General features: G+C 34.5%; 1 protein-coding gene across 2 annotated transcripts in view; it reads right to left on the reverse strand.

Moving 5' to 3' along the window:
* Positions 1-23,734, reverse strand: part of HYCC1 (hyccin PI4KA lipid kinase complex subunit 1) — a 92,781-nt gene that overhangs the window by 25,619 nt on the left and 43,428 nt on the right. For both annotated transcript variants that reach the window (XM_080818414.1, XM_080818415.1), the window contains exons 2-7: positions 22,421-22,499; positions 15,006-15,107; positions 9,320-9,499; positions 8,429-8,509; positions 7,718-7,833; positions 7,246-7,341 (exon numbers count right to left, since the gene is read on the reverse strand). In XM_080818414.1, coding sequence (XP_080674540.1) covers positions 7,246-7,341; positions 7,718-7,833; positions 8,429-8,509; positions 9,320-9,499; positions 15,006-15,107; positions 22,421-22,471 — 626 coding nt within the window. In that variant the 5' untranslated portion in view covers positions 22,472-22,499. The remainder of the gene's footprint in view (positions 1-7,245; positions 7,342-7,717; positions 7,834-8,428; positions 8,510-9,319; positions 9,500-15,005; positions 15,108-22,420; positions 22,500-23,734) is intronic.

Below are 23,734 nucleotides of genomic sequence, written 5' to 3' on the forward strand. Positions count from 1 at the left end.
TAGAAACAGAGCCTATCTACCCCCAGACCATCTACCAGATTGGACTTGTATGTGAAAGAGAAAGAAATATCATTTAAGTTATCATTATTTATCTTTAACAGCCAAACCAGTATTTAAGTACTCTTCCAATAATACTAACAAACATGACCACAGATGGGTTTGTAGAGGCCTCCGGTTGGCAACAACAAAGTGTTTTTGCTGCCTGGTTTTTCACAGTAAAACTGGGAAAGGGTTCTTTCTTCTGAGTTCATCGGAAGTAGACAATGTCATAGTATTCTCAACGGCAGAAGAAACAGGGAACTTTGTGGCATCTCTTGGCTATGAAAGCACCTCCTAAAACCATCCTAATACCATCACATTAGGCATTAAGTTTTCAACATATGAATTTTGGGGGGACACAAACAAACCATAGCAGTTAGTTTTTCATAACTACTAAAACTTTACACCTTTGTGGCAACTGACTGCAGGAATTTTGCATTTATCGATGTAAGACTTTTAAAAAGCAAAAACAGAGGCACCTGGGTGGCTCAGTGGGTTAAGCATCTGCCTTCGGCTCAGGTCATGATATCAGGGTCCTGGGATTGAGCCCCACATTAGGGTCTCTGCTCAGCAGGGAGGCTGCTTCCCCCTACCCCTCTGCCTGCCTCTCTGCCTACTTGTGCTCTGTCAAAAAAATAAATAAAATCTTTTTTTAAAAAAAGCAAAAACGGAACTATTTCCTTTAATCTTTTTTTAAATTTCCTTTAATCTTAGTTGTACTTAATGGATCATAAATCTGAAGTGGAAGAGATCATCTATTTTTCATTCATTCAACTAATAGTTATTAGGTTTCTACCATACGCCAGGCACTTCTCCAAACTCTGAATTAAACATCAAAGTTCCTGACCTCATGAAGTTCCAGCAGTTGACAGACTAGATACCAAATGAACCAACCAGGTAATTATAGCATTATAAATGTCAAAAGAAAATAAAATGGGGTGAGAGGGTGCTACTTTAGAAAGATGATGGTCATGGAAGGCCTCTCCAAGGAAATGACGTTTGAGCTGAGACCCAAAATAATCTAGTCCTATCCAGCTGCATCATTAATTGATGAAAGTACCTCTTGACCCTCTTTTCTCCATTCCTTTTAATAATCAAGAATTCTCTGATTTACTCTTCAGTTCTCTGATCTCTCTATTTAAGGATATTCTTTTCTCAGAGATCCTTCATTGAATTTAAATAAAGTGTAGAAAAAAGTAAGAGTATCAATGCCCCATGAATGCCCAACTCCTCTGTTCATCAGAGGAATATCCTGAAGTTCTCTATTTTGCTTTACAAATTCAAAACATAGGGACCCAAACCTACCAAAGAGCAGCTGAGTGGTGTAACTCTTATTTCTGTATTAAATTTACCCTCTGGTCACATATAGATGTTTCCCAAATTCATAAACCACATTAAAATAAAAATCCTTTGTTGTGCTCTCTCTTTCTCTCTTTCTCTGACAAACAAATAACACCTTTAAAATAAATAAAATAAAAAGGGACACCTGGGTGGCTCAGTCGATTAAGCAGCTGCCTTCAGCTCAGGTTATGATCCCAGGGTCCTGGGATTGAGCTCCACATCGGGCTCCTTGCTCAGCGGGGAGCCTGTTTCTTTCTCTGCCTCTGCCTGCTACCCTGCCTGCTTGTGCTCTCTGACAAATAAATAAATAAAATCTTTAAAAAAATAATAAAATAAATAAATAAAATAAAAATCCTTTGAAAGGCATATTTTGTAAATATATTTCAAGTTCTAAGTATCAATTTTTTTTAAAGATTTTATTTATTCATGCGACACAGAGAGAGAGATCACAAGTAGGCAGAGAGACAGGCAGAGAGAGAGGAGGAAGCAGGCTCCCCGCTGTGCAGAGAGCCCGATGTGGGGCTCGATCCCAGGACCCTGAGATCATGACCTGAGCCGAAGGCAGAGGCTTAACCCACTGAGCCACCCAGGCGCCCCACTAAGTATCAATTTTTAAGTGAGAAAAACTCTTGCCATGATTCTCATTCTCTGTTAAAACACTGTTCTCATTCCCAGCCTAAAAGTAAACTTTTGAGATTGTTGTTCAAATACTTTGAATTACAAGCCACAAAATAATCAGAAGGCACAATTCCAGTGAGGCTAACTGGAAAGAATATTTATTCATGAATATAACAGAACCTAAACCAGAAAAAAAAAAAAATAGATTAACCATTACCAGATCATCAGACTGGAAGTAAAAACTAACTGGAAAAAAGGGGGGGGGGGGAAATGTTGAGAAATATTTAAAATTTGGTCCAGTTCTACTTCCTATCCACCTGGGTAACAGATGTAGATATGAAATAATCAGACATAGATATGAAATCCTCTTCCTTTTCTGCTCTGCTTTTTAAGTAGTAAGGAGAGGAGAGTTAAGGAGAAGTTCAGGTGAACAGAAAATGGGGAAGTAGGGAGAAAAAAGAAAATAGACTAATTGCCTATACAGTAATGGGCACTTTTTGTTCTCGTGCTTCTGCTTTTTGAAACTAGGAGCTTAATAAATTCTGAATTTTCTGTCACTTTCCTCAAGAGAATACCACACACAAAACTTGTGCTCAAGTTGGAAGATAAAAGATTATTTTAATTGGGTTGCAAAGGATGGAGAAGATTTAGATAAGATTTAGATTTTGTAAAAAAAAAAAAAAAAAAAGTTTACAAATTAAAATAAGAAGAAATGAAAAGTCGACTATAGGTTTTTTCAACAAGGAATGATCTAGTATAAGATATGCTCTAGAGGGCGCCGGGGTGGCTCAGTCAGTTAAGTGTCCGCCTCCCACTTGGGTCATGATCTCAGAGTCCTGAGATGGAGCCCTGTGTCAGGCTCCCTGCTGAGTGGGATGCCTGCTTCTTCCTCTCCCATTCCCCCCGCTTGTGTCCCCTGTGTCACTGTCTCTCCCTCTGTTAAATAAATAAATAAAATCTTAAAAAAAAAAAAAAAAAGATAATGCTCCAGAACTCTTGGTAGTAGTAGCAAACAGGCAAGGAAAAAAAAAATACTACGCATCCATTGTGAATATGTGTGTTCATTATAAGTGTACAATATATAATAGCTGTCACTTATTGGATGATGACAAGGTAGCATACACTGTGTTAAGTATACACACATAAATATATTATATGGAATATAAATATATAGTTTTATCAGTCAGAAGAATTAATCCCCAAATTGCACAAAGAATATCCTTGATAGACAAGATTAGAAGAAATCTGTTTAGGTGGTCAGGAAGGCAGATTTAGTAGTGAGGAGAGGGGTGGGTTTCACTATAGATACACAGGAACAAATACACTCATCAATAATCCATAGTAGTACATATCTAAGTCCATCAATTAGAAAACTCACCAGGTAAACAAAATCAAGAGACTCCCTTAGACAATAGGAAAGAATTTAACTTACTAGCTTAGTACAGTTTGATCTTTAAAATTTATATTTCACACCAAAAGGCAAGATAAGCCATCCATTAAACAGCCTTGTATTAAAAGAGAAATCGACAGTAAAAAAAGAAAATTATTTCCCACAGTTTAGAGGACTTCAGTATACACTAGCAAAGCTTATTTGAAGTACTGGTGGTTATATTCCTTTTAGGAAAGCCGTATATAATGTTTAGTACTAGCAAAAATAAAAACTTATTGACTAAAACTCATTCGGTCTAGTCCTTGCTTCTCTTCAGGTCTCTTCTTTGAGTGGTCCATACAGGCTGTACAGGAGGAAAACAGCTATCAAGCTGGCCATAAGTCTGAATCAGAGAAGCAAAGCTTAGAGCAACCAGATTTTTGTTGAGTAGAATGGATTTGTATGTATGGGTGGAGGGCAGGAAGTGTCTAAGACTGTTTTAATTACTTCCACAATTCATTAACAATCTTTAACAAAGTTAAAGAAAGAATGGGATACATTTGTCACTGAATCTAGCTCAAATATTCCATGAAATTTTTCTGGTTGTATTTATGTATCCTTTCTCCTAGATGACCCAGTCAATCATTTTGGCATAGTCATCATCAACAACTAAATCCAGCAGCAAACTAAAACAACTGCCACGTGGCCAAAATGCTGGATTAGCCATAAAACAGTATGGTGACTTGATTCTGCAGGAAAACCTGCATAGGACTAAAATCATCAGGAAGCTCTTGTTCTTTAACTAACATAACCAATTAAAATTTAGTTGTCATCACAATTCTGTAATCAATTTTCTTTCCATAGATACGGACCAGGCTTTGCTTGATTAAATACAAGTGTTTTCTAATTCTTTTCTATTAGTTTTAAACATGTACAAAATATCTTAATTAGAATACTTGATAAATGACTAAGGAAATCAGGAATTAAGAGAAATGAATAACTGGATTTTAAGCCATTGAGAATTTAAACAAAGCAAACTAAAAAAGATACAAATGACAAATTTGTTAGAGTTCCTCTTCTATCATCTTCTGTGGCTTAAGAGTTAGAATTACTTAAATAGCTTAAATCTTTTGAATTATTTAGATCTTTTTCCTCCCTCATTTTCTTACAGATGCTGAACATTAAAATTTCTTTTTTTCAATTTTTCTTTGGCATAGAATTAATCTAATGTCTCTACTAAAATATTCCTTGGCCAAAATCCTAAAGCTAGTTTTTAATCTGTATTTCTTTTGGTTTTAAAACCTCTTATTACTTGTGTTTTTGAAGGATTACCCAGTTCCCTGGTTAATTAAAATTGGTATATTAGCAATTTTCTACCAAGAATGTGAAAATAATTATATTAGCGGGCAGTCCATAGGGGCCACACAGGACAGAAACCAGTGACACATGTTCTCTCCTAACTTTTCCATCAGTAGTTTCAAGAAAACATCAATAGTTGTTCTTGATTAGGAGATTGTATTAGAACATCTATCTATATTGGAACATTAGAACTTCAAACATATTAGAACATTATTCCTGGGTCCTACCATGTAAGACACTGCTTTAGAGTAGAATGTGGGCTTTGTAGGGTGTTTTAAGTTCTACAGGTAAAAGTTACTGCATCAAGTCATTCCTTAAATAAATGTTTATGAAGGGTTGGTCCTCACACTCATTTTAGTCTATAACAAAGTTTTCACTGGACCACAGTGAAATAAGAAACAAGAAAAGCTAAACATCCCATTTTCAACTTATAAATTGTTATCCCTCACTTCTACTTCCACATACATACCTCTTTTGGTGTTAAAAGAGTCTCCCATTTGTTAAATAATGTTCACGGTAGATATATTTTATAATACGATAATTTGACAAAAAGTTGGCAGTGTTATATAGATACCGTCCCACTCTAATTTTTTTGAAATTTTACAGATCTATGAAATTCAAAACTCTGGACATCTCTGCTTTTAAAGATTAAAATAAGAAACACGTTAGAAAGATTCAGTAAATGGGAGGGAGGGCACATTGATGCCATCTTCCAAGGTCTAGGAAATATAACTAAACTCTAATTCAGGAATCACCTGAAAGATGCTCCACTTCTTTATTTCTCTAAGAAATCCCCCTGCCTTGTTACTTCTTCCTTTGGTCCTGCATGGTTTTCTATCCTATTAGTATCAATTTCTGCTTTTCTGTTTTGTTGTTGTTGTTGTTGTTGTTTTAATTTCTTTTCAGTGTACCAGAATTCATTGTTTATACACCACACCCAGTGCTCCATGCAATACATACATGCCCTCCATAATACCCACCACCAGGCCCACCCAACTTCCCACCCCCCCACCCCTTCAAAACCCTCAGATTGTTTTTCAGAGTCCATAGTCTCTCATGGTTCATCTCCCCCTCCAATTTCCCTCAACTCCCTTCTCTCCATCTCCCCATGTCCTCCGTGTTATTTCTTATGCTCCACAAATAAGTGAAACATATGATAATTGACTCTCTCTGCTTGACTTATTTCACTCAGCATAATCTCTTCCAGTCCCATCCATGTTGATACAAAAGTTGGGTATTCATCCTTTCTGATGGAGGCATAATACTCCATAGTGTATATGGACCACATCTTCCTTATCCATTCGTCCGTTGAAGGGCATCTTGGTTCTTTCCACAGTTTGGGGACCATGGCCATTGCTGCTATGAACATTGGAGTACAGATGGCCCTTTTTTTCACTACATCTGTATCTTTAGGGTAAATACCCAGTAGTGCAATTGCTGTTGATTTTATTTTAAGTATTGCTCTAGATACCCTCCCTCTTATTAACTTTCCGAAGTTGCATCTTCTAAATGAGTTCCCCAAATCTAAATTATTCTAAAAGCCTCTTAATTCCATTTCCCCTTATTTACTTGTATTACTAAAGGCATTTTCTCTGTCTTCTGTTTTGTTTTCTTTTTTTTCAAAGGTAATATATTCATCATAGAAAATTTAAAGAATGACAAAAAATCACACAGAAAAAAATTAAAATAAACCATAATTCCACCAATTAGACATAAGTATTATTAATATTCTAGTCATAGTAATGCTGGAATCATACTATATATACTATCACTGAATAGCATATATTTAATTTAAATATAAATTTAATTTAATTTAAATCACAATTTTTAAATGTTTGCATAGCATACCTAAGGACTATTGTAATTTATTTAATCAACCTCTCGGTTCATTTTTTTTCTTAACAAGGAGAATTTAAAAACAGTATCCTTAGGGGCGCCTGGGTGGCTCAGTGGGTTAAAGCCTCTGCCTTTGGCTCAGGTCATGATCCCAGGATCCTGGGATCAAGCCCCACATCGGGCTCTCTTCTCCATGGGGAGCCTGCTTTCTCCTCTCTGCCTGTCTCTCTGCCTGCTTGTGATCTTTGTCTGTCAAACAAATCAATAAAATCTTTAAAAAAAATAAAAATAAAAAAAAAATAAAAACAGTATCTCTTACTTGTTTCTTGGTACCAAATTAGAGCACAATAAAAATAAATAAAAACAAAGTAACAAACAAAACAGAAACAAACCACATGCCAAAAATCAAAAGGTTTTAACAGTTCCATCTTTTTAATTATGCAGTATGATTCTTTTCTGATTAAATATTCCACTGAAATGTAATTCAGCTTTACTCTCTTCATTATGTTTTTTGGAACTGTCATTTATTGGGAGCTTTCTATATGCTGGCTAGGCTGAGCTTCGTATTAACTTCTTGAATGTTTTAAATGATTAAACAAAATAAAAATAACTTAGATATGTAACAAACTCACAATCTTAGATTCATATATTTCAATATTAAAAACATTTGAATTTTTATTTACCTTGAACAAATTTGACACAATGATTGAAGAGAAACACTGGGCATGTAGGTTAAGGCAGCGTTGTAACACAACAAAAGGAATGTTAACACTTCAAACCTAAAAACAAACCAAAAGAATATTTACAAATCTTTAGAATTCTAAGAAGTCAACCATAATTAGGCAGGCATTATGGAAAGATATTATGTTAGAGAACAGACCCACACAATATAACTATATCAATAACAACACAAAACTGAAAAGAAAAAACTTCTCAAGTCACAGTCACATGCAAATTATCTTAAAAATTCAATGCTCCAGATGACATCTGAACCAAAGTATAAAGTAACAAATCACACAAATGTGTTTTTCTCTTGTATAAAATGACCAAGTATTTTTTTTAAAGTATACATATAGCTCAATAAACATTATTTATAAATATGCTGAAATAACTTTTAAAAAAATCAGTGTGGTACGTTATGTCTCCACAGTATACCTATTCTGTGCTGTCAGCATCTCCCTTTGGGGGTGAGGTCCACTGTACACAACTTTTGACAAACCATGCTGGGATAATGCACTCTCAGTCAGAGCCATGGACCCAATGCTGGAAGGCTAGAGACATTTGAATAAAGAAGAAAAAGCCATTCTATTGAAAATGTGATAATAAGAATTTATAAACCACTAAGAACGATTGCTATGAACATCATATATCTTAAAAATATTGTAACTGCTCAAAGTTTAAACAATTAATTAAAAACCAAACCACAAATAAAAATAAAATTAGTTTAACTTCAAAAGTTCTACACCAATACTGGGTCATGTATGGAACTGTTGAATCACTAAATTGTACAGACATAATGCTGTATGTAAAGTATACTGGAATTAAAATAAGAACTTAAAAAAGTTCTACCCCAGAAATACATAATTCCACATGCAAAAATATTAGACTAGTTTTATCCATCAAAAGGAGAGAAAAATATTTCAAAATGAATATTTTCAATAGATCTCTTAAACAATCAGATTTTAAAGTTTTATAATTCTGATTTCTCATTTCACTTTAGGAATAGTAAATACCTTGTCTGGTGTTTTATACTTTTTAAGGTGTAATAAATTAATCAATTTTGGGGGGCCTCAATAACCAGACCCTAATTTATAGAAATTTCAAATCTTAGAACCAAAAAATTTACCTTGATAAAATGTCACTTACTTCATGATATACAGATGGTTTGGATAAAGATGGAATCGTAAAACTCAGTACTTTGCTATGTCCCTGTTTGTCAACTATTTCCTATAAAAGTGGAAAAAAATCTTAAAATATTTATTTCTTATACAAAAGTTTAAAAATTATAAGTTGTTAGTCTTTAAAAAACACCTGAATCAAAAGGAATTTTAAGGCCAACTAAAATCATAAACTGTGATAATCAGGTATCAAATATTTACAACCACCAGGAGTTAACCTTCTTCTTTAAGATGTAAGTAACATAGGATAGCTGAAATAGAGATGTGTAATGTCTTAATAATCACTGGTTATCCTTATGTAAAAAGTTACATTTTCTAAATCAATAAACATAGTTATGAAATATGTCAAGAAAAGGCCCTTAAATTTCTTTTCCTTTTTAAAAAGTAGAAACCCTAAATATCTAGAATAAAAACTATCTGTTAAATCAATGGTATGTAAATCCAGAAACAGTCCAGATTTTATGAAATTATTAGTGGTACGTATTAGACTGGATCTTTTCTCCTAAGCTTTCTGTGAAGGCCACTAAAAGACAAGTTATAAACAATAAATTTTAAATTTAAAAAATTTAAAATTCAACATTGATATTTTTAGATCTATCTATAAAAGAACAGAAATGGTCTGATTTTCAGTCTTCAATCAATCCAAAAAGGTATATTCACGTAATTATATGTATGCCTGTATGGCCTTCAACCTCCATAAGGTTATTTTTAGGAGAATGAGCTATGCAGCATTTGATGTATGAAAAACAAATATTAGCTTGACTACAATGAAAAGTAGTTAATATTATGTATTCACTTTTGCTGAAAAGGTTATATATTTGCTTTTGACAAACATTTGTTAACTGCATTAAATACAAACCAAATTGTAAACCCCTAGAAGAAGAGCTTCAATACATCCACTGCTATGCACATTTCTGCTGGCTGAGACAGCAAGGTAGCACCAAATCAATTCTGGAAGAAACTGCAGTGTAAATCGGAGCAACTGCTCTTCTCCGCTGCGATAGAATTCAAAGAGCTGGTGACAGACAGGTTCTAGCAACTGGAAAAAAGATGAAGTGTTAATTCAAGGATTAGACTGTATTTGAATGACACTGACACAGGAAATAAAAATGGCTTTCCCTGATTGGTAATTACTGAAATATATAAATGTTTTCATTTTTTTGAAAGCAAACCTATTCACTGCTAAGTTATTTAGCAAACCTTTGAAAGTTTACTTCTAGTGGAAGGCCAACAGTTCAAAATAAATGTATTTGGAAGCACCTGTAAACTTCAGAATAATCTATAACTCTAAAGTGGTATTGTTATTCATACCATCTTTTTAACTTATTAAAATAGTTAGGTTGTAAATAGTTTCTTCCCTAATCTCCTATTTTCCTGATAAAACATGCCAATATATACATGATTACATACAGGGTTGGAGAAATTGAAATGGGAATCATCACATTACCCTCCTGAGCTTATAATTAGGCAGCACCCCACAGCAATGTGTGTGGAATAGCTGAATAATTACAGCACCCCTAGATCTAGATCTCTATTGTAACCAATTCATTGTCCCTGGATAATCTAAACATTGCTATCATTTTATCTGAAACACAATCTGGAGTTATCTATAACCTTTTCCTCTCCCACCACATGCCAGCATTACCCAGTTAATAGAGGTAACTATATCTATATCATAGACACTTTTTTTAAAACAGAAAGTTAACATAAGATACTCTTACATGTAAGGATTATCTTAAAGCATATACAATGATCACACACAAGTCATAAATATGTGAAGAGATTCACAGAGTACTGATTTTTCAGAAATTTTTCAGGCTGTTATATTTTCAATGAACTAGAGTTCATTCACTTCATTAACTTAGGCAATAGATTTAAGTTAATTTACTAAACAAAATCTCTACTTCAAGTAATTGTAATGAATAGAAACTTACATATGGTGGATGTTCTGATTTCAAATATGCTAAATATGTAAAATATACTGGGTATAATTAAAGTCAGTATTATATATACAAGGTATAGTGGAAATTACACTGCAATAAACATTGTCTAATTAATTTTTCCTATAGAAAAATTATCTAACTACTGACAGTTAAGGAATATTTTTTTCATTCCCAAAATGGTTGTCAGAGGCCATGGCAAGGGTAACAGGAAACTGGACAGCTAGAGGCAAAGTAACCCCATTCATAGGTAACAAGAGATGTTTTTAAAGTAGGAATTTGAAATAACTAGGTTGGGGGTAGTAGGAAAAAAGAAAAACTGGCAGGGAAATGTTTGGCTTTCAGAGTGGAGTCTTTAAAATTTCTTTGTGGACCAAGGTCAGCAATCTTGTATTGTTGTGTAACAGCCCTCATCCTTAAATACCTGGGAAATCTTTGGTTAAAGCAATTTATGTAACCAAACAAAATTTGCGAAATTATGAAATCTTATGTTGAAAATTTATTCAATAGTCTGCATGAAACATAATCAACTTTAATCAAAACACCCTCAAAAAATCTTACAACCAATTTAAAATTCAATATTAAAAGAGTTTTTGCTTTATGAAAGCAGGACCAAATGAAGACAGCTTCAAAGGGGTGGAGAAATCATTGTTACAATGAGGTTAGATGAAATTATGCATGTCAAACCAAGAGAGAGATATACCAATATCTGTGCAGTGTTTTACAACTTGCAAAGTACTTTCAAAGGACTTGAACCTGTTCAATTCTCACACCACTGTAGGGTAGAATATCATTATCCATACTTTCTACACAAGGAAATTGAGACAAAGAGGCTATCTACTATGGCCAAAATTATGCAGCTCACAAATGTTAAAACTGGAGCTAACATTTTTTGACTACTTTACAAACATACCTGAAAAATATCAGAAAAGCATAGACAAATACATAACGTAGGAAATACAGGCAGTATTTGACTTACCTAACTTGAATATATTTGAGACAAGCAATGGAGCATTAGAACATGCTGTGTTAACCAGTGTTTGGTTTGAATTTTTATATGTATTTTCTCATGTATTTTATATGTATTTTATATGTATATATTTGGTGGGTACATTTTATAGTATTATTAAGAGAGAATTGTATCTCAAGTATATTTTCAGATATTAAATGGGCTTTTTATGGGTCTAATAAGAACCTAATCATCATGTACCTTTTTCCCATTCTAAAATACATTCTGGATTCTAAAGCAAGTAAGTTATAAATAAACTTTTACAAAAATCCATTTGTAAGTAAGAAGTCTGTATCCTAAGAGAGATTTCTAATGGTAATAGAAATGTGACATAAAAATGCCTTTGAATGATTAAAGCAGGGATAGAAGTTGGAAAAGAGTTTAGTTTGCATAAATTTACAAGAAAATCTTGCAAATTAATTTTTTTACTTTGAACTATTACTCAAGAGCATAGGTAGGAAAAAGATAGAGAAAATTTGGAAGGACACCACTGTTCAGGGTGTCAGTACCCCCTGAATGATCTCTCCTTAGTCTGGGCTCCCTATGCCTAGAGCACCAAAGAGATTTTATATGACTCTTTCACAAAATAGCTGGTTTCATAACACAGTTGAGCTCTGTTAGCCTCTAATCATATGGCTGTCTTAAAGTTACAGTCAGTTAAAAGGACTAGTCAAGCAAACTGCACTGTACCCATAAAATGTCTCTACAATTTCTTGAACAGACCACACATTTTCTATCTCAGGGTCTTTGCATTTACTATTCCATCTCCTGGAAAACTCTTGCCCCTAGTTTTATGTTTCCCCCCTTGTTCATTCAGAGCTGATTCAACCAATACCTCCGGAATCTCAACACATACTCTCCCTACTCCACTTTATTTTTCTTCATAGTTTTATCACTAACTAACACTGTATTGTTCATTTAGGTATTTGCTTAATGTCTACCTCACCTACCAGAATACAAGTTCTAATCCAAAAGATCAAGAATTTAGTCTATTTTGTTCACTGCTACATTTCTAAGGGATTTCTGGCATATTATATGGGTTCAATAAATACTTACTAAATGAAATAAACTGAATAATGAAAAAGTACTCTTAATAAATCCAAATAACAAATTTGCCAAACTTCAAATAACACCCAAACCATTACCCAAATTTCAAAAATGCCAAAAGACAATGGATGATATCAACATTTTAAGAATATCTCCAAATTAAGATACAAAATATAATAAAGAGGAAAAGGTGGGTTATGATATTGAGGTAAATTACACTGTTATACTTTAGAAACACTTCTAAGTATATTTTTTAAGATTGAGTTGTGTTTTAAGAATACAGAATACACATTATCTTTACCACATGAATCAAGCTAAAAACATAAAACAAACTTAACATGCAAAACCTCCTAAACTAGCACTTCTAAAAGTGTGGTCCATGGACCAAAGACTATCCACAAATGTTACCAGTGCCCAACAATGTAAATACAGAAACTGGAAACATTTAGAAACTTGCAGCAACTTGATATTACTACAACATTCAAGTAGGTGATCAGCAGACTTACTGAACAGGATATAGTATAGATCAGTTAGGGGTTATCAAATTTGTGTGGTACTTCATATATGATGTGAGTTACATGCTCATCATGTACATTACGTACACATATTGGTCCATGACAGACTGCAATTATTTAAAAGGCTGGTTCTTCACCACAAACACTTTGAGAAATACTGGTCTGAACCATGAGAGCTGTAATCACTCTGAACAAAAGAAATGCTATGAACCAAACTAGTCTATCAGAAATTTACCTTATAAACTATATCCAAAATAGGCTGGTTAAAACACCGTTCACCACAGAATAATTTTTAAAACTTTCAAAATACTAAATACTAAACAGTAAATTAGAAACAAGATATAACTTGTTTTTAAAAATAAAGTGTATACCTATACCTATTCTATTTGGTAAAATAATTCTCAAACATGGAAAACTTTAAAATACCTTCTACCCAAATACTTTAAAAACTAAGACCCTTCAAGAAAACAAGCTTCCTACACATACTATAGAAATTGGAAAGCTTTGGGGAGAAGGAAGGGAAAGGCAAAATATGATTGCTTTATTCAGTGATTCCAGGTAAAGTTTGGGGCTTGTCAATTTCATCCCCAATCTTTTCTTCAGCCTGCAAAAGTCATGATGTACTTTATAGCATAATCAGAAGCTGGGTTTTTCCAGAATCCTTTCCCAAAGCTTTGAGAAGCTTTGAGAGCTTCATCCAAAAGGCAGATAGATCTACACAGGACTGGACTAAGGGTATAAGTATAGGTTATTTTACCAATGAATGATAACATTACTGGTGTTAGAGTTGCCATGTGATCTACCAAACTAAGGTACCAAAAAACCCACAAAACAAAAAAGCAAAAAAAAAAAAAAACCAAAAAACAAAAAACAAACAAAAAAAAACTACATACCTCATATCCCTCCCCTCTACTCCACTTCTTTCCATTCTCAACAGCTCCCTCCCAGGCTATTGTCCCAGCATCTGCTGCTTTCAATTTTTCTATTCTCCAATCTATCCTCCACATAGCCAACTTCCTGAAACAATAATCTGACCAACTCATGCCTTCAGTGCAAAAAAAGTCTAAACTGCTTATGAAGGAATTAAAGACTCACCATGGTTACAGCCTAAACTAATCTTTCCAGCTTCAGTACCAGTCTTATTCTCTTGTTAACTATTGCATTAGCCTATTCGCTTTTTTTCCTAAGTACCATGCCTTTTACTTTCCACACTATTTCCAATCCTTTTCTATTTCTACTGTGAATGATGGGGTTTGTAAGCACCAGAATCTGGAGTATCGATCATTTTATCACCTTCAAACTAAATTTTCTTTCTAAAAAAAGAAAAGAAGATGGGGTAAGAGAAAAGAAGGACAGAGAAACACCAGTTGGGCCAAACTGCTTGCCATTCCTTAAATATTTTTGCATTTTCTCAGGCCTCCATACACTAACCCAACAGTTTGGAATGTCCTCTCACCTTGCATACCTGGAATTGTGCATATCCATCTAGGCATTGCCTTGAATGTATGTATTTACTTATTTTCTCTCCCTTTCTTCTTTCAGGATAAAGACCATGTGTTACTTATCTTTGACTTTCTATTGCCTAGCAATGAAGCTGGCTCATAATGAGCAAACAAATATTTGTTGAATCAATCAATACATATAATGGTCCTGACTTTCTAGGCTACTTCTAACAAGATAGATAGATAAACAGACACACAAACAGATAAAGGAAGAGAACGAACATGTTCAGAGATGGTTTTTAGAATATGGTAATAATTCTATTTCTTGGCCTAGGAGATGGGACAGTGAAGTTCATTTTATTATAGTTCTTTTTTTTTACTCTACCATTTTTTGAACATATAGTATTCTACTCTTACCCCCCCAAGACCCCATTTCTCAAATATAATCAGATAAACAATCCATAATATATACCAAAGTTCTTTAAACATACACTTTTTCTTACTCTTTTATATATGTGTTATATTTCACAATAAAAAATTAAAAATCAACCAACTGAATGCTACTAGCACAATAAACTGTAAGAGTACTTACCTCACTTTGTGGCTCTTGGATAACTTTATACAGAGATGAAACTAAAGAACTCTTGTCTTTCAAATTTGTGGCATAATTTGATAAAGATGTTTCTGGTAGTGTCTAAACAAATTTTAAGAAAAAAAGATTTTATTTTTATGAAATGTCCAGAATAAGGAAACTCATAAAAAGAAAGTAGATTAGTTGTTGCCAGAGACTGAGGGAGAGGAGGAATTGTGGGTGACTAATAGGCATAGAGTTTTTTTTGGTGTGATGGAATTAGATCCTGGTGTTATTTGCACAACATTGTAACTATACCAAAAACCACTATATTTTCCCTCTGAAACAATGGATTTTACGTCATGTGAATTATATCTCAACAAAAATATATTTTAATTTTCTTATCATGAACAGGGATATAAATTAACATAAACATTTCATCTTTGATCACAGTCTCAGGTTAGAAATGATACAAAACATGTGTAAAGCCAGAGATACATTTTTGGTAGCATTATAGAAGTTACAAATCTCACTAGTGGTATTGATCCTATTCCTTAATAAACATATTGTATAAGGATTGAATGTTTCAAACCTTAAGGCCACAGATCATCTATCAAAGTAACTCCTGAGTTACATATAATGACTATTAAGTTAGGAATTGGGGGCAAATTTGTAGACTTCTCAGAATTGGAGAAAAAGATAGCCACACTACCAGCAAACTAATTTTCCTAATGCCATTTAAAATATGGACAACTAATTACAGCTTGCCAGTACCATTCACTCAGAAAAGACACCATGACCAGAAAGGAATGGGAAGAGATAAAACTCCAGTCGGATAGTTTTGGGTATAAGGAGTAGGGAAATCTGAGAACAAAACAAAACAAACAAACAAAACAAAATACTTCATCATAACAAATGATAAAAACCTACCTTTCTAGAGTATATCCCTTCCTTAATATCTGTCTCCAAGTCATTATTTTTTCTCATGCAAATTACTTCAATCAATCAACAAATATTAACCCTGCAGTAGATATAATGTCTCAAGATATTGCTAAGAGTCATTCCAAGATACACACTATTTCTTACATGTCCCATCTCCTAGTATTTTGTAATTTAAAACAGTTATGGTTAATGTATATAGGTGTACATGTGCATAAACAGACACAGAAAATTCAACAGCATAAATGTTTATACTAAGGATATATGATTCATTCTTACTTTACCATGAGCTCCTTAAAGGCAAGAACTATTTTATAATCTCTCCATCTATGGCACTCAGAATAAGCCCTCATACTCAAACCTTTGCTGAAGGGATTCAATAGAGATGAGCAGAATAAGAAACAAACACTGCCACTGTTTACGCTTCAGTAGATTCTTTAAAAATAGGTCACATTTCATTTTAAGATATATAATTGAATAGATTCTTTTTTTAAGTCAATAAGATATTTTGTTTACCAGAATGGTAAGTAAATGTGAGCTATCTGGGAACCTTCCACCATTCTCCAGAGTAAAAAAAAAGTTTCACTGCAACTGCTTACATAAAGAGGAGATTAGGGCATTCTTCAATATTTCAAAAGCATGTAACAAAAGATCTCCAGGCAACATTTCATTTCCGTTATTTGATCAAGAGTAACCTAATACTAGGGGAATTTATATAAAAGGGAATAACGGCCAAATAAACAACAGATTTTTAACTCCCTGAATGGAAATGAACCTGAGTTATATATATGAAATATACTATTGTGTGTGTGTGTGTGTGTGTCTAACCATAAAATTTAAAACTTAGTGAACTGAAATACAAATCTTTAAAAAAAGATTAGTGAATAGAAAGATTATTATAATATTACATATACTATCTAGGCTAAAACTGTAACATTCATTAAAAATGTGAATTAGAGGGGTGCCTGGATGGCTAAGTTGGTTAAGCGTATGCCTTCAGCTCAGGTAATGATCCCAGGGTCCTAAGATGGAGCCCCATGTTGGGCTCCCTGCTCAGCGGGAAGCCTCCTTCAATCTTTCCTCTCTCACTATCTGTCACTATTTCCGTCTGTCTGTCTCTCTCTCACACATAAATAAATAAAATCTTTTTTAAAATGTGAATTACAATTTTCAGTTTATGTACCAATCAACCCTCATGAGGTAAAATATTTTCTGTGAAACAGCTGAAGGCAAAAGAATAGCTCTTCTCTGACAAACCCCAGAAAATACCATGGGCCTAGGACACTATGCTGCTAAATATGAGGAAGGGTCTTCTAAAAATTAGTGCACAATTCTGTCATTATTTCATTCTGTAAATGTGGAAAAGCCATTTTTGTCTAAAGGAGAAAATATAATTGCTGCGTTTATGAACAGTGCTTTGAAAAACTTAAGATCTGACAGAGCCCAATGGATTTAAATACTATTAGGGCAAACCTTCATATTTTCTTGCACTGTACTAGTTCAAAGGTACTGGCCTTCTTAAAGATTATTTATTTATTTATTTATTTGACAGACAAAGATCACAAGTAGGCAGAGAGGCGGGCAGAGACAGAGGGGGAAGCAGGCTCCCCGCTGAACAGAGAGCCTGATGCGGGGCTCAATCCCAGGACCCTGGGATCATGACCTGAGCCGAAGGCAGAGGTTTTAACCCACTGAGCCACCCAGGCATCCCTGTACTGGCCTTCTTAAATACCACCTAAGCTTGCTCACTTTTCAGAAGGCAGAACTGGAGACAAAAAATAAATAAATAAAATAAAATAATAGGAAATTAGTCTTGGCAAAATTTGAAGAAGACAGATGCTTCATACTAAAGTATCATTTGGCAGATGGTTTTTTAAAACTGTAAGGAGGTGATATGGTTTGGGTGGAAGAGAATTAATGAAGACAGACGACGGAGAGCCAATAAATAAAACAACTCGATTCAACATTATACATAGATTAGATTTTAAGATTCAGTGATTACCAGAAAATTGAAAAAATTAGGAGTCTAGAAATCTCCTAGATAAATCTACACATAACATTAAGAAAAACACAATACAATCTGAAAGATAATACTTTACAAATACATCTTTAAAAAGATAGACTCGGAGGGGAGCCTGGGTGGCCCAGTTGGTTGAGCAGCCGGCTCTTGGTTTCAGGTCATGTCATGATCTCAGGGTCCTGGGATTAAGCCCCTCTTTCAGCTCTGTACTCTAGTGAAGTTGGCTTGAGAGGTTCTCTCTCTCCCTCTTCCTCTCCCCACTGCTCCCCCCATTCATGCATGTGGGTGTACTCTCTCTCTCTCTTTCTCTCAAATGAATAAATAAATAAAATCTAGGAGCACTTGGGTGAGTTGAGCAACCAACTCTTGGTTTTCGACTCAGGTCATGATCTCAGGGTCCTAGGGTCTAGCTCTCAAGGGGCTCCCTGTTCAGCCAGGAGTCTGCTTCTCTCGCTCTCCCTCCGCCCCTCCCCCAGCTTGTGCTCGCTCTCTCTCTAACATAAATAAATCTTGAAAAAAATCTTGAAAAAAAAAGAAACTGACCTATTAATGAAATACTAAAATAATGAAGTCTCAAGTCTAATCACTTTGTTGGTATACAAAGAGAATATTTAATGAGGGCCCATAGCTAGAGTGGCATGAGTAGTTTTTCCAAAGGCAGAAAAAAAAAAAATTGCACAAAACAAATTGTGTTGTCCTTGTGCATTTGTGAGCATGGTAAATATAGGGCTGGGAGTTCGGACTGTGACCATAGAACAATGTAGAACTAAAACCACCTTCACAGACTGCCCACTTCACTCTTTCTGATGAGGATATTGAAACATAAAAAAGTTAATGTGATTTTTCCAACATCATAAAACCACCTAGCAGAATAATAATGATTAAATCAAAAGGTTTCTGAGTACCTATGTGTTTGGACTACTTCATCAATCTGATGATCTTATAGCTTTAATAGTATCATGGTTATCAAATTAAATAACCAAACAGAGGCTTCCCTCCTCTTCTCTCTCTCAATCTCTCTCTCTCTCTCTATTATGTGTATATGTATATATATATACATATACACATCCAAACTTCCTTTCTTAAATATTTTAACCAAAACATGTAACTAACATTACAAATCATCTCAAAAGACAAGACACTCCAATTTAAAAAGTACTTAAAATATGTTCTCAACACTTCTCTACTTTCTATTACCTTTAATATACCGCTGATTTTGCCTGATAAGCTTAATCTCTTTATCAAATATAAACAGAGCTGAATTCAATACATATTAACAGAATTCAGAATACACTCAAAATAATTTTCAGGAACACTTACCAAATTAAACAACGAATAGAAAGTATCTTCTCTTTAGCTATAATGTAAATTTAAAACATTCATTATATTAAATTGATTGGAAATTGGCTAAATTTAGGGGTGCCTGTGTGGCTTGGTCAGATAAGCGTCTGCCTTTGGCTCAGGTCATGATCCCAGGGTCCTGGCATCAAGCCCTGGGATGGGTTTCTTGTTCATCAGGAAGCCTGCTTTTCCCTCTCCCTTTGCCCCTCCCTCCAGCTCATGCTCTCTCTGTCAAATAAATAAATAAGATCTCTAAAAAAAAGAAAAGAAAAGAAAAGAAAATTGGGTAAATTTAATCTTGTGGGGGGGGCAGAGGAAAATTATTTTTTTAATTCATGGGGCCCAGGATTTTACTCTCCTTCTTCCAATGGAAAAGTTTCCTTATCCTTGAATTAAACTCATAAAAATTTTGATAAAATAGTGCTACCCACATAATATATGTTATATTGCTAAAATATTATTCAGATAATACTTTATTCACATCCTAGTTTCTTTTAGTGGAAGACAGTATTTAGAAAACAAGATCTGGGTGCATGGTATACTCATTACTACCAGGGTGTCATTATTTCTTGGCCCCCCAGTGAATAAAGCTGGGAAATATATGGATGCCTTTATGTACAGTTTTACATGTATAAATTTATCATATACATATTTAGATCCATGAGTTCATGCTGATTCTTTCAATTCTAAGCTAACACCTTAGCGTTCTTTCTTGAATTTCCTCATTCCACGTTTCTAATTCTTTTCTCAGACATAGAGAAACCTAACTCCCATTATCATCCTCCATGTATTTACTTATTTACTCAAAGTAACCAACCTACCAATGTAACCAGTCTGGCTGAGTCTTCTGCATGTCACCTCTGCAACCCTCTGCCCAACTACCCACTTCCTCAAACACTAGGCATACTGTTGCCCATACTACTTACTGCACTGCCCCCTTACCCTTCACTGCTATACTTGCTAGAGTGCTACATATCCAACCTAGGAGAGAAAGGGAATAAACAAACAGGAAGGTAAGGGGATCAGTCATGATTTTCAATTATTTGCCTTAATAGTTGACCCTTCCCCCATCCTTAGCATGCCCCCTTTCCACAATTCCCATACTAAAAAACAGCTAATGGGCTGGCTGTATTTGTTTTTGCAAACTTCACTTCACTATTAAACATAAGAATGCCCTAGAAGTAGTACTCAACTCTTAAACTTGACAATTTCCATCAACCTGTCAAAAAAATCACCATGGGGTATCTGGGTGGCTCAATCAGTTAAGCGTCTGCCTTTGGCTCAGGTCATGATTCCAGGGTGCTGGGATCAAGCCCCATGTCTGGCTCCTTGCTCAGTGGGGAGTCTGCTTCTCCCTCCACTCCTCTCCCCTTTTGTGCTCTCTCTCTCTCAAATAAATAAATATTTTTTTAAAATCATGATATAATGAACCATGTTAAACACTCCAGAAGCAAAAAAAGGCTTCAAAACAACTCGAACACTTAGAAAAATAACATATGCAGAATGTTTAATCAAATTATTAAAATATGTAGAAGGCACTATATACAGTGCACTTTTATAAGATTCTACATCACTTATGATGACTTAGGGGATCTGTAGAAGGATACTCAACTCATGACTATAATAACTGACAAAGTGAAAATGTGCCCAGGCATTTGTCAGGATGAGATAATAATGACTGATAAGGCAAGCTGCAAAATTAACAGGAAACATTGCTTCTCTCAAGGACACACTGCAGCTTAAGTTTCATAACAACCTCCCTTTTTGAGTGATTAACTATATTCTTATTCACTGAGAAGGCTTGTTATCTAAAATCATAGATATCAAAACCATGGCTGTATAAACATGAATCAGTAAGAATGAAACACCCCACTCTTGCCTGGAGGATCTAAGTCATCTTGACACAGAGAAGCAAGTTTGATTTTCAACCAAGGTACAGAGCCAGAGCTTCAGATAAGGGGTTTCTGAGCATAACATTCCACATAGATGTTAATTTTGTAGTTTCCAAGACAACATGACCCTGGGTCCACTTTGAAGTCCACACCAGATTTTTACTCCATTACATACAGCTCTGCTTTGTTTTGATCAAGCCCAAAAAAATTGCTACATTTAAATTTCATCTAAACTTCACCTTTCCTCCAAATCCCATGATTTTATCTTTTCTTCTGTTTGGTGAGATGCTCATATAGTGCCTGTTGTAGTCTCCCTCTTTGAAACAAGCCAGTAAGTCTGACTTTTTCAGACTATACATTTGTCCTTGAAAGTCATGGACTGATTAGGCTGGACAAAAAAGTGACAGTTACAGCCCAAACCCTTCATTCCTATGGTTTAGGATCATGAAGTTCACATAATTATGTGTAACAAGACCTAAAGGACAAGGAGAAGGTAATTTACTGGTTAAAGAATATAATTTGAGGGGTCTCTGGGTGGTTCAGTTGGTTAAGGGTTCAACTCTTGATATTGGCTCAGTCATGATCTCAGGGTTGTGAAATAGAGCTCCCTATCAGGCTCTGCACTGGACGTGGAGCCTGCTTAAGGTTCTCTCTTTCTCTCTCTCTTTCCCTTTCCCTCTGCACCACCCACTCCCCGCAAAAAACAAACAAACTAACAAACAAAAAACAAAAACCCAAACCCCACCCCCACAATTTTAGCTATTATACAGAAAACTTCACAAGAAAAGAAAACAAAAGTTAGCCACCTAAAGAAGGATCCATTGGTAGAAAGGTGGGTAAATATCTTCCCATCTTCTCCCCATTGTTGATCATACCCACTCCTGTTCCCCTCCAAATTGGGAGAAACATTTTAACACTGAATCTTTGATGGTTGGAGGGGGTAACATTAACATTCAGAAACTTTAACCATTCTTTGTGAGGTTGCTATGAAAAGGAGAAAACAAACTCTTTTAACCACTTGGGAGAAAAAGGAATTTACTTCCTGGAAAGAATTACTATGCGTAAAAATTCCTTATTAAGATTTGTTGGAACATATTTCTGCTTCCATAGATACTTAGACTTTCAGTCATAAAAAATAAAAATTATAAAAAATAAAATAAAATTTTAAAAACAGCCACTGGGATTTAGACCCCAAACAAAACTTCTTTGGAATATAATTATTACACTGAAACAGCAAATATTACCTTAAACTCTGACAACCATTCCTCCACAGCCCCTTTCTCTGAAGTGAACATCTTTCCACATCTGTTCTAGACCTTCGACCTGAAAGTTAACATAGAAAAATGTTAAAATTTTGAACATATGTTAAAGTCAGATTACTACGAATAGAACTAGTCCTATAAAATTTAGTTACTTCTTATTTGTGAAATTAAAGCAGTTTCAAACATAAATTACTAGGCTCATTTCAAAACAGCATGCATAAACAAGCATTCAAACACAAGAATTTTAATAAAAGTATAAATATCATAATGAAATTGGCTCCACAGTTTTCATTCAGCTTTTAGGGATGCCAGCTGCAAAATATACTAAACACTTTCCCTTGTTTCAATGAAATAATTCCAAAATATCATGCATCTTAAGAAAATTACAGAAAATATTTTAAAATTGTAAAAATATAAAAAAACATGCTGCAAAATTGACTTTATAGAAAGCATTTAAATAATTCCATTTGCTTATATTTTGATTCTTTACAATCTATTTAGACAAGCCACTTGGTTCCCTGAAAGCTTAATAATCATAAAATAAGAATAAAAGTGATAATATTCAAGATAATGATCATATTCAACAATAGCTATTCAGAAGAGTGGGATTTAGCTAGGTAAAAATGAGGAGAAAAGGAAGCTAAAGAAAATGCAAAACAAATTTATCTCAAGAAAACTTCTGTGAATTTACAAAGTAGTTTTCTTCACCCATCTGTATCAGAGTAGACCTAAAAACTGTTTCTTGAAGGAAAACCTTAGCTCTATCTGAATTTCCTAACCTCCTAACTCAAGCACAAATTTTGCATTAGGCTTCTTAATTTTCATCAGCCTTATAGTGTAGTAGAAAGAGAGGCATAATTGCCAGAAACAGAATCCTGATTCTATTACTTATTTGTAGTACAACCTTGGGCAACTTATTTACCTTACTTTTTCATCTGTGAAATACAGATAGCCAAAGCACCGACTTTCAAGGGGTTATTGTTAGGATTAAATTAAAAAGTGCAAATAAAAGCACTTATTTAAGTACCTGGCAATAAAGTTTTAATACTATGCAATTTTTTTTTTTTAAATTTTTTATTTATTTTCAGCGTAACAGTATTCATTGTTTTTTCACCACACCCAGTGCTCCATGCAATCTGTGCCCTCCCTAATACCCACCACCTGGTTCCCCCACCCTCCCACCCCGCCCCTTCAAAACCCTCAGGTTGTTTTTCAGAGTCCATAGTCTCTCATGGTTCACCTCCCCTTCCAATTTCCCTCAACTCCCTTCTCCTCTCCATCTACCCTTGTCCTCTA

Source organism: Martes martes (genome assembly GCF_963455335.1).
Source record: "Martes martes genome assembly, chromosome: 11".
NCBI classification, from domain to species: Eukaryota; Metazoa; Chordata; class Mammalia; order Carnivora; family Mustelidae; genus Martes; species Martes martes.